This window comes from Ictalurus punctatus, chromosome 5 (assembly GCF_001660625.3).
Source record: "Ictalurus punctatus breed USDA103 chromosome 5, Coco_2.0, whole genome shotgun sequence".
NCBI lineage: Eukaryota > Metazoa > Chordata > Actinopteri > Siluriformes > Ictaluridae > Ictalurus > Ictalurus punctatus.
The window spans coordinates 22,629,771-22,642,769 of NC_030420.2; the positions used below are offsets into that span (position 1 = coordinate 22,629,771).

A 12,999-nucleotide genomic window follows, 5' to 3' on the forward strand; every position below is an offset into this window, starting at 1 on the left:
AACTAGAAAGTTTAGTCTTCTGTAATAACTTACATGCTTGCACATGTACCATTGTTCTCCTCACTTCCACTTCTCAAACGGAATTTGAGTCACCCTTGCTCGTTTAAAATATTAGGAACACATCCCCATTTTAGTTTGATCCACAAATTCTGGTTGTTATTGCTATATGTTTTAATACAACACTCTGGTCTCATGCAGCCATTTATTTTTTTTGCTATTTTCACTTTAATCATTACTACAGTGTCAACCTGAATTTTTGTTACGTTGAACTGCATCTGCATATAGTATGGTGTATATATTGTTCAGCCATAACGTTAAAACCGCTTTCCTAATATTGTGTAGGTCCCCATTGTGCCACCAAAACAGCTCTGACCCACCGAGGCATGGACTCCACAAGACCTCTGAAGGTGTGTTGTGGTATCTGGCACCAAGACATTAACAACAGGTCCCTTAAGTCCTGTAAATTGCGAGGTGAAGCCTCAATGGATCGGATTTGTTTGTCCAGCACATCCCACAGATGCTCGATCGGATTGAGGTCTGGGGAATTTGGAGTCAAAGTCAACACCTTGAACTCTTTGTCATGTTCCTCAAACCATTCCTGAACAATTTTTGCAGTATGCCAGGGCTCATTATCCTGCTGAAAGAGGCACTGTCATTAGGGAATATTGTTGCCAGGAATGGATGTATTTGGTCTGCAATAATGTTTAGGTAGGTTGTACATGTCAAAGTAATAGCCACATGAAAGCGAGGACCCATCGTTTCCCAGCAGAACATTTCTCAGAGCATCATACTGCTTCAGCTGGCTTGCGTTCTTCCCATAGTGCACCCTGGTGCCATCTCTTTCTCAGGTAAGAGTTGTACACTCACCTAGCTGTTCACATGATGTACAAGAAAACGTGATTCATCAGACCAGGCCACCTTCTTCCATTCCTCCATGGTCCAGTTCTGATGCTCATGTGCTCATTGTAGGCACTTTCAGCAGTGGACAGAAGTCAGCATGGGCGCTGTGACTGCTCTGTGGCTATGCAGCCCCAAACACAGCAAGCTGTGATGCACTGTTAGTTCTGACACCTTTCTATCATGGCCAGCATGAACTTTTTCAGCAGTTTGTACAACAGTAACTCTTCTGTGGGATCGGAGCAGACGGGATAGACTTCGCTCCCTGTTTGCATCAATGAGCCCTGGATGCCCATGACCCTATCACTGGTTCACTGGTTGTCCTTCCTTGGACCACTTTTGGCAGGTACTAACCACCGCATACCAGGAACATCTCACAACACCTACTGTTTTGGAGATGCTCTGACCCAGTCGTCGTTTGGCCCTTGTCAAAGTCACTCATCCTTATGCTTGCCCATTTTTTCTGCCTTCGACACAACAACTTTGAGAACTGGCTGTTCACTTGCTACCTAATATATCCCATCCCTTGACACATGCCATTGTAATGAGATAATCAATGTTATTCACGTCACCTTTCAGTGGTTTTAATTTTATGGCTGATTGATCTGTGTTGTCCTACTGATCTACCCTGAGCCATTTGTTTTATGTCTTTAAAAGGCTGGAGGAATTGGGCCTGCTTTGCTCCAACATCGTCCTCTATCACTGATTTTAAAGAGCATATTGAGGTTTAGTTCTTCTTTTTGGTGAGGTTTTCTTATTATCTCTCTGTTTTGGCTAGTCCATGTGATATGTCTGCTATAAACAGGGCCTGTTTAACACCTGCATTAAACAGACAAACAAAAAAAACCACTAAACATCTCATAATACTGCTTTCCCACAGAAGTCTGTATAGATTTAACAACAGTAACGTGATTAGCCTCTGTGGCTGATGGGAGCTTATTGCACTATCAAGGATGCAGGTTTAAGGCTGTGCTAGGCTGCATTGTGTAATGCTGCAATGTAATAAGTCTCAGTAAATCAAACAGAGCTTAAATCCTCAGCTGATCTTTATAATAGCAGGGACCAGAACCACAATACAAATGCCACCACTGCTAGGCATGTAATTACATGAGCTATGCAGCTATTCACACGCCCATGCAAACCATTTACAGATGTTTATAGAAATTGATATGCAGTGACCACTGTGCTCATTTACAGTAAGGGAACTCTGATTCCTTCCAGGTGTGCCGTGAGCAGGATTTATCTGTCTGTTATTAGCGTCTGTCTGTTATAGGCTGTGTTTTAGTCAGTAAAATCTCCAAGTGTTATATTTCGAAGATGATGATGATATTTCTTAAGCATTCAAAGATCATCTATATATATATATATCTACATATATGTCACTAAATAAGCTTATTATTATAAATTGGTATGTCCTTTATTTCTTTAATGATATTGATGCCAGTTGTCGAAACTACTAATGCTATATATTTGAATATGTAATGCAGGAGCAGGGAGCCGGAGACCTTTTGATTCAATTCTCCAATCACATTTGCTTGCTTATGTTTGTTTTCTATTTGTTACCCCCCCCCAGTATTAGGATCTGATATTGCAGTTTTTTGTTTATCTGAAAACAAGCACATGGGTGTTTTTTTGGGATTGGGATTTGGGAAAAAAACGAAAAAGAAAAACGGTCGTCCGCTCACCTCTAGTATCCCAGATACTGCTATGATTGGATTTAACATATTAAAAAAAAAAAAATTGTAATTTGTTCCACTGATGTATTTTATGTAATGATGTTAGCTGACATAAGACAAGATTTTGGACGTTAAAGTAAGGTGCAAGTAAAGAATAAAACACAATAGGGTGTGCCGTAATAGGGAAAAAATACACTGATTGGGGTGAAGGTGTAAAGTTTCTTCATGTTCTATAGTAATTACACTATCCCTGTAGCACCACTATGCTCAAAAACTAGCTGGTCTAGAAGCGGGAAGGAAAACTCTAAACTTTACAGGGCAGTGGGAATCCAGGGCTAAAGTTAAGAACAGCTGTTTTAAGCAATTATTGATACATAACTACTAATGGCATGATGATTGGTGTTTTAGAAGCAGATAGAATATCTAAAATGTCCTCTGTCATCATATAACTGTACTGGCAAGAGATTTATTTCTCCCCACATTCGTAATATAGTTTGGAATGCCATTTGGGCACCATGGGTATATGCATAGATACAGTGCTCTTCAACTCAATCCTGGGAAGTGTTTATATAACTTGTGTAACTCCTATTTCTGGCATGTGATGCCCTGATGTGGTTCTTTTCCATGACTTGGGACAAAAATGCCTTATGCTTTGGGTTAAACTTAGGGCTAAATGTAATTCCACATTGAAGTAGTGATGGAAAACTTCTGCAGTGTAATAACCTAGTCATTGTGGTTTCGGTTCAGTAGAATTCAAATTTTCCTTAGTGTAGAAAACATATTGACTAGGGTATTTCCCTGCAAGTCTTAATTTCCAGCTGGTTTGAATTTCACAAAAACCATTGCCTTTAGGGATTGAGGGGGGAAAAATCAATTCTTAAAAATGCATCTTTATTTTATATTCTGCACTGATGCGCAGATCTCCATAATCAAGTTTTCAATGTAGTTAAAAAATGGTGTACATCATTAATTTTTTTTTTTTTTTTTAAAAGAATACAAATTATTTTGGGCCCATCTAAGTCATGAAATGCAAAAGATAGCAAGTGTGTTATACATAGAGACATGTGAAAAAATAAGTCCACCCCATGGAAATTGGCTTTTTTGACATATTTGGACAAGCAAACATTTGATCCTCTTTGAAATAGTGCCTGTTCATAAAGGTGACACACTATCAAATGACACACAACATTGATTTTTTTGTATTAATTTTCACACTTTAAATGAGCAAGAAACAGATCAGTCCCATGGGAACCCCTACACATACCCCTACATTTATCACACCTTCAAATCCATAATATTTTAATCAGGTGTTCAAGATTGGGTGCCAGTGATTAGAACTTGTTTAGTGAGTGCAGGTGGAACCTGTCTGATTTAAACCCCTTTCATATCTAGTGTCTGGTTTTCCCTTTGCGATTGAGGTGTGTGGTGTCATCATGCCAAGATTTAAAGAGTTCTATAAGGCCTTCAGAAAAAAGGTTGTGGATGTCTGTGAGTCTGGCAAGGGATTTAAAAAGATCTCCAAATTATTTGAAATGCATCATTCTACTGTAAGGAAAATAATCTACAAATGGCACAGATTTCAAATGACTACTAATTTGTCCAGGACTGGCTGTCCCAGCAAATTCAGCCCAAGAGCAGACAGACTGGTGCAAAAAGAAGTCTCAGAGAACCCCAAAAATCACAGGATCTGCTAGTAAGTCTTGCAGCTGTTGGAGTCAAAGTGCATGCTTCTTCAATCAGAAAAAAGATTGCACAAATGTGACCTGCATGGGAGACATGCAGGGAAAAAGCCTTTGCAAGACTACAGTTTGTCAATGGGCATATAGGCACAGATCAGGCCTTTTGGAATAATGTGCTCTGGACAGACGAATCAAACATAGAGTTGTTTGGCCACAGTGACAGCAGACATGTTTGGTGCAGACCAAAGACAGCTTTTCAGGAGAAGCACCTCATACCAACTGTGAAGTATGGTGGTGGAAATGTTATGGTTTTGGGTTGCTTTTCTGCCTCAGGGACTGGACACTAGTTAATGAATTAAATCATATCAAAGAGTGCTTGAAGATAATGTGAGGCCATCTGTCCAAATATTTAAGTTGAACCGAAAGGGGATAATGATCCTAAGCACACTAGCAAATCCACCAAGGAATTGGTCAAAAAGAAGAAATGGAGGGTTATGGAGTGGCCTAGTTAAAGCCTGGATTGAATCCTATTGAAATGGGGGATTTGAAGCAGGCAGTACATACAAGAAAATCCTCAAAGATTTTGCAACTGAAAGAATGTTGCGTGGAAGGCTGGTCAAGAATTCCAAAAAGCCTGGTGGACAATAATGCAAAACACCTACAAGACGTTTAAGGGGACAATACTAGCTTCAAAGGCCAAGGGTGTAGTTACTTTTTCCATAGACAAATATCATATCTATTGATATTTCTGTTGAATAAATTATTGATAAAACTACTTTTCCTTGTGTTTTTTTTCAAGTAATAACTTCATTAATAGGAACTGTTTCAAAGATGATCAAATGTTTGCTTGTCCAAAAAAATAAATAAAAAGGCAACCATACCCATGGGGTGTACTTATTTTTTCACATGACTGTATGTTTACACATTGCATTGCCTTTTTGTCACTATTTATTTTACTGTTGCATGTAAGGGAAGCATAAACGCCAAATAAATCTATTAGAATCACACTTTTTATATACACTGAACTTTATTTAAAGTCATAATCTATAAAGATGCCATGATTGTGCAACCTGTAGTTAAATACAAAAAGCTCATTATCATGCACCTTGCAACTATTCATTCCAAGTTTGTTAATGTTTTATTTTGGATTTATTATTATTGTTAGTGGAAACGTATTATTTATTAGAATTATAATAAGAAAAATATTTTATTTGTATTTTTAAAAAAATATGATCAGAGGGCCACATTTACATTTTGAGACAAAAGGGGAACGGTCCACGCTGTGCAATATTGTTTTGTTCTGCAAAAAAAATAGGTGACTTGTAGTAGGTCATAGGTCTTAAAATAATTGTTAAAATGTAACCTAAATATAATTATACTTAACTATATAATTAAATCTAACAATTAATTAACTAAAAACCTCGGTTAGGGATGAACACATGACAGACCAGTCTTATGTAATAAACTGAAGGAGGCTGTCTCTTTTAATGACTAATGCTGTTTACAGGATGCTTGTTGCTTGTGTTCATACATAGTGCTGTTATGTTAACCCTTATATCATGGTTATTTAAAAAAATATATTCATGTTCCTTTGAGGGTTGGGTATTTAAAATTTATTTCAGGATTTACTGTTCTTGACTATTCGAGCAACAGTAAACTTAACACAATTGCACAGTGGTTTGGTAAACATGGTCTGTTTTTTCCCTGCTGAAATATATTACTGAGAATAAGCAGTCTATCAACAGCACACACATTCTCACACTGTAGGTGAAATAAGACAGAATGTAAACTAATGTGAAAGTGGTTTACTATCCTAGGTTTATATGTTTGTGATATATATATATTAGGGCTGCAACTAACGATTGTTTTCATAATCGATCATTTTTTCGATTGATCAGATTGGTGGAGCAAACTTCCAGTACCATTTTTTTTTTTCATTTATTTAAAATGTAATATAAACAAATATAAACTTAAGACTAAAACTTTACACAACTGTTCGTCCAATTATATGACTGAACGGAACCCAATACACACAGATACACACCAGAATATATATTATTCATTTAGGACTGTAGTTTAATACCGTGCTTTTTTTGCATCTGTGAAAAGTAATACATAAATTGTGTATGTGTGTGTGTATGTGTGTGTATATATATATATATATAGATATATATGTGTGTGTGTGTGTGTGTGTGTATATATATATATATATATATATATATATATATATATATATATATATATAATATAATGTATATTTATATGTGTGTGTGTGTGTATGTATATCTGTATATATTGGTATTTATGCATTACTTTTATGGATGCACAAAAAGCGCTAAATTTTACAGTCCTAGCAATCCCTGGTAGACCCTGTAATTCCCCAGGGATTGGTTCAGATACCATTGGTACAATTATCAGGCTCAATTACATTTTATTGTTGGAGTGACATTTAATTTGACTCTCTGAATTATCTTTTGTTTATTTTATCCATCTCTCTCTCTCTCTCTCTCTCTCTCTCTCTCTCTCTCTCTCTATATATATATATATATATATATATATATATATATATATATATATATATACTACAGCACACTGCACTAGACTGTGGACTACACAGTGCATAGTGTAAGTGTGTAGTACGTTATTTGGGACACAACTTTAGTATTTACTCTCCAAAGCCTGTTTTTGGAACAGAAGTAACGTAATGAGTAAATGTACCACGCGCAGACCAACTAATCGATAATGAGATTCGTTGAGAACGATTTTCATAATCGGTTATCGATTTTATCGATTAGTTGTTGCAGCTCTAATCAATATATAACATATATATTAGGTTGCTATGCTGCTGATGTGAACAGCTTTTTATTTAAAAATCTTTTTAATTGATTTTAAACATCTAGTTGATTTACTGTTGAGTATGGACTATTAGCGAAATGTAATCATGCAATGCATGATTTTGAAAGAAGCCCTTCCTGAGAGCAACCCACAAAATTTTGCACCCAAACTTTGGCAGGAGTCACTGGGACTACAGTTGAAATTTCAAAGTTGAACTTTTGTCACACCCACAATCAGCATGTTGGGCAAAAAAAGGGGACTGCATGCAAAGAGAAGCTCCTGAGACCTACTGTAACATACAGCGGCAGAATATTGATGCTTTGTGGCTGTTTTTTGGCTAGTGGACTTAGGTCTCTTATGAAGTCTGATGACATCATGAACTCGGCTTTAGTTTTAACAAAAACTTTAGTTTTTTTAGTTTATTGTCTAGTAACTGTTGTTTGCATGCTCTTAGCAATTTTACTCATTTTTTTTTTTAAAGAAAACTAATTCCAGAATGTACACTGTACAACAGGTGTGTCAATGAAACACATGGGACATACATGAGGGTGTACTGGCGCATTCTCCAAGGCACTTTGCTTTGAATAAAAAAGCAGTCTCCGTACATGTGCTTAGTGTCTAAGATTGAACACCAGAGGTCCTAATCTGTACAACCCATAACATAGAGCATGCTGGGCCCGATAGCTCCAGATTACAACTAGCAACATGCGTTATAAGTTACACGGTTACACAGCCACATTATATCAGCTAAAAAAGAGTTCTTTGGTAGCTTTTAAACAACACCAGCTTTGCGCCGCTGCGATCTAGAGTGCCCGAGAATACGACCACTTAACTTTGGCATTTTAGTCAACTTCGAAGCTCTATTTCTGGTTAAAAGGGTGCCTCAGGTGCTGCTATGGAGCTCATAATGTTTCAGTTGATCATTTTCCCCAGGTCAGAGACATTGTTTATTGATTCCTTCAATCAAATCTTTGGGAGAATTTATACATTTATTTTTAAGATATGATGAACCTGTAGTACATTTTATTTACAGTATTACACCTTTCTAGCAATTTGATTTATTTAGTTTTTTAAATTTTTTTATTCAGGTAAAAAGTGGGCAACATGACATCATATCATGGTACTTGTAAATGATACACATTATGTATCACAATGTATTAGAGGTGCAACAACTAATCGATAATAATCTATTATGAAAATCGTTGTCAACGAATCTCATTATTGATTAATTTGTCTGCGTGTGGCACGGGCACATTTACTCTCTACATTATTTCTGTTCCAAAAACACGTTTCGGAGAGTAACTACTAAATTTGTGTCCCAAATGACGTACTATACACTTACACTTTGTACTATGTACTCCACCGTCTAGTATATGAATTTTAGAAGGGAAGTATCATCTCAAATGGATAATGAGCGTTTTTTTACTAACCAGAAGTATAAGCCGCTTCCTAGTTGACGGCGCATGATACGCACGTAATGCGACGCAGCTAGCTAGAGTCAACGACAATGACTTTCTTCAGTTTACTGTTTATATACTTAGTTATGTATTTAGTTTATAAATAATATAGTATTTATGCATTTTTTAATGGATGCACAAAAAGCACTGAAATTAATCTACAGTCCTAAATGAATAATATATATTCTGGTGTGTGTCTGTGTGTATTGGGTCCTTTTCAGTCTTACATAATTGGACAAACCGTTGTGTAAAGTTTTAATCTGAAGTTTGTTTGTGACACATTTAATTTTATTTTAAATAAACGGGAAAAAAGGGTACTGAAAGTTTGCACTACAATGTATAAGCAACCAGCAAAACAGTGGTTTTGACTTTAAAAAAAAAACAGAAAAACTGACAATAAAACTTTTAATGTACTACAAAAATTGGGCAGTAAATATAAACGAACATCGAAAAATCTGAACAAAATGTGAACATATTGCAATCATAAAGAGTCAATACAAGACCTAATCAGTTGCTTCTAATAAGTGATTTCAATTGTGATAGTAATACTAGTGATGTCTGTAATATCTCAGAAAAGTGTACTGTTGGATTAATAGATCCATTACCATTAATGCTAAAATTCGCCTCCAAGTATGTATTGAATGAATGATGACACATTTCAAATTTGCTTTTAATCCATCAATTTAACGCTCGGGTGAATGGGGGAGAAAATCTGTGATTACATTTTAGCTTTTCACAATTTTAAGATTCAATACAAAATTTTATCTTCAGATCTAAGTGTGTAAAAATTGATATTAAAAGATATAGCAAAACCTGTATTATTTTAAAAGAGTGTATTGTGACACATCAATGGTACATCATAGCATTACCCAGTCTTGGTTTGCTGTGCAATGTATTGTACAATGTAATCTTTATCACAGCATTGAGTTCATGCCATCATGGGGTTTGTATACTCTGCTAAAGGCAGTCAGAGTGTTAAGAAAAAGTTTTGCTTTGTTAAGTTGAATTAAAATGTTGTTGCTGGTCAAATGAATGTGTTGTTAAATTGTAACCTAAATGACTCTGTTATTTACCAGTGGATGTTCTGTTTATACCTCGATAATGGTAGTTCTACAAATAATCACAGCATGAAGTTGCACATGCCTCCGAGGCTTACAGAATGCCAGGGCACTAAGTCAAAAGCACCAGCACATCACCAATTTGCTAAAAGCTTGTTTGTCAAATATAGCCCATCGTCCTCCAGAGAAAATGTGAAATTGGCATTCAGAGTGAGTCATTAGACCTGGTTTCTAAAAAGCATCACTCTATCGCCGGCATATCCTCAGGAACAGCAGGGTTCAGGATCCGAACATCAGAAGAACGTTTCATGTGCCTGGCATTTAATCTTATTGAATGGCAATCACCCCTTAAAATAGAGCTCCTGCTCATGCTGGGTTTGTGATGTTGTGGGTTGAGCTCAAAGATCATATTCATTCGTGGCAGACCTTATCCTGAGCATGTGATCCATGCCTCTTGGGATTTATCATTTATTGAGCTAGATTTCAAAACCTTTGCGTGACTTTTTTTTTCCTCTCTCTTTCTTATTTTCCAGGTGCTGGTGAATCAGGAAAAAGCACGATAGTTAAGCAGATGAAGTGAGTCCTTTGTTCATGATCAAATATTTATGAATTAGATTTGTGCGATGTAGGGTTTTAATCATCTCTTCACAGTATTACACTGCCACAAAATCCAGTGACATTTACACCAATTATATTATATTAATTTACCAGACCTGCCAACCTTTACACATTTAGCATAAGAGCTCAGCAATTTAGCATTGAAGGATTATATAGAAAGTGTTTTACTGTTTATTCATCTGAGGATTCATCTAAGAGTCACTATCAAGCACCATGTCGATTGTCCCTTCGTCAGTGGAAGTTTGTGGACATCAACTTCTGTTGGTATACAATACTTCCAGTATTTTTGAAATCGTTAATAAGTTTGGCAACTTCCTGTCCATTGCGACAGCCTTGTGACAGCTTCACGATCCAGCCACGAGAATGATTGTTTATATATATATATATATATATATATAACGAAATTTTTGGAAGTGTCCTGTGGAATTTTTCCCATCTCCCAAGTAGGTTCAAGGATAAGCAAGGAAACCAAACTTCTTAGAATCATCAAGAACTTTATTTTTGGTTTTTTATTTTTGAAATTTGGTTTTCAACATGAAACTTGACGTCTTTGGTTTGGCTCCTTTAATAATTTTTTTCCCAGAGTGTTGTCATTTTGAACACCACAAAAGAAATGACTGTTAGAATTACTCAAAAAATGACTGTAAACCTAGTACCAAAAGGTTAGTTTAGTCCGTGTTGCCACCATCATTTCCTCCATCTCTTATACACTCAGTCCTCTGTCTGTTTGCAGAAATATTGTTTATATTGCTACTCGTTGCACTGAAAAGAATTCTAATGATATATATGGTAAGACATGTTACAGTTACATTGCTGTAACTCTCAACTGTAGATCCAAAGTTAAATAAGGACAATATTATAGGGATTGAATCCTTGCTTAAACGTAATGTAAATGGTTTTCAATGGTGGTGCGGTGTATTAGAGATGGGCAGGAGTGAAGTGTTGTAAAGTGGTGCAGCAGAAATCATCTGCTCCAAAATCTAAACAAGACCAAGGTGATGGTGGTGGATTTTAGAATTATGAGAACTGCAACCAAGCCCATAAATATCATGGGAGAGGAGGATGGAATTGTCGAGCACTAGAAGTACTTGGGTGTCCACTTGAACAACCGACTGGACTGGACACTGACCAAGAAGTGGATGAGCAGGCTATTTTATGAGGAAGCTCAGATCTTTCAATATATGCACCTACAGTCTGCTGGGGGAGCAGCATCAGTGTCTGATATGCCAGCAGGATCAATAAACTCATTCGCAAGGCCGAAACCTCAAACCGAATCGTTTGAGTCAGTGATGAGTAGGAGGTCACTTAACAAACTGCTGTCCATTACGGTCAATCCACCTCACCCCCTTCATGACACGCTGCAAAGACAGCAGAGCTCATTTTCCAACGGATTCATTCATCTCCGTTACCATAGAGAACGGTTTAGGAAATCATTCTTAACTTTCACCATAACACAGTACAACAGCTCATCTCCGTGTGATCGGTGAACACTACTGCACAGCTATCTGTTGTCACACATATGTTTTTATCACTCCTTTTTTCTTTTATTTATTACTATTACTTTTTGAGGTTGTACATATTTTTATTTAATATTCAGTGTGTGTTTTGTAGATCTGCAATTCTGCTTTTAATTTTGTTATTTTTTTTATGCTGCTGTAACAAGTATCTATAAAATCTATCTATCTATCAGGATCATTCATGAAGATGGCTACTCAGAAGAGGAGTGCAAGCAGTACAAGGTCGTGGTGTACAGCAACACGATCCAGTCAATCATTGCCATCATCAGAGCTATGGGCCGTTTAAAGATTGACTTTGGTGACCCAGCAAGAGCTGTGAGTGTCTCTTTTATTCATAAAAAATTGTTGGCCGCACAAGGTGTATTGCTTTTTGACAACGTGTTTGGTTTCCAGGACGACGCCCGGCAGTTGTTTGTGCTGGCTGGGACAGCGGAAGAAGGGGTTATGACCCCTGAGTTGGCTGGGGTCATCTGCAGGCTGTGGAGGGACAACGGAGTCCAGAGCTGCTTTGTCAGGTCCAGAGAGTATCAGCTCAATGACTCGGCTTCCTAGTAAGAGCACACTCTTAAAGACAGGACAAGCACAAGCACTGCTGTGATGATCAGTTATATGACTGTGTCAGTTTCTTATCCTGCTATCCTACAGAGCAGGGGTATTCAAGTAAAATGTCTGATGGTCTACCTATATAAAATTGCTAACGTAACTGGAAAGAGTTAACTTTTAGTGCTTGCCCATGAGCGATTCGTTTGTGGCTGTTAATAAGACGCCTCACTTTGAAGTGGATGTATTTTGTTTCACAGTGAAGCTTCAAATTACCACTTTTGACTAATGCCACAAGCTATGAACATCTGTTTTACACCTGAAGTGGAGAATAAATGCATAGTTCTCTGTCCAGTCATCTTTAAACATGGTTTTAAAAACAGTGTCATCTCTTCACTGGTTAGACCTGAGAGGTTAAGGAAATATCATATCTATGAATGTCTGTGTAAGCTCTTCCCTTTATCAGTGAGCTGACGTTACATACATGCATGTGATTGGCCACAACACAGGATCTGCACAGGAGCTTCATGTTTCTAAAACTGTAACGTCTGAACTGCAGCAGGTTATTTGCATATGTCAGTCAGTTCTCCTTTGGTATTTCTCAGAGTGTTTGGTTTGTCTTAAGGAACAAAACTATTCTTTCTAGCGATGCAGAGTGTTGGGTGGGGGGATGTTTTTTTGTTTTTTTTTGTTCAGACGGCTTATGTTCACATCCATTTTGG

General features: G+C 37.0%; 1 protein-coding gene across 2 annotated transcripts in view; it reads left to right on the forward strand.

The window, feature by feature from the left end:
• Positions 1-12,999, forward strand: part of gnai3 (guanine nucleotide binding protein (G protein), alpha inhibiting activity polypeptide 3) — a 28,765-nt gene that overhangs the window by 4,608 nt on the left and 11,158 nt on the right. The window contains exons 2-4 of one of the 2 annotated variants that reach the window (XM_017468524.3): positions 10,136-10,178; positions 11,911-12,052; positions 12,131-12,288. In XM_017468524.3, the coding sequence (XP_017324013.1) occupies positions 10,136-10,178; positions 11,911-12,052; positions 12,131-12,288 (343 nt within the window). Of the gene's footprint in view, positions 1-10,135; positions 10,179-11,910; positions 12,289-12,999 lie in introns of both variants that reach the window. The other variant, XM_053680330.1, reaches the window with a different exon arrangement.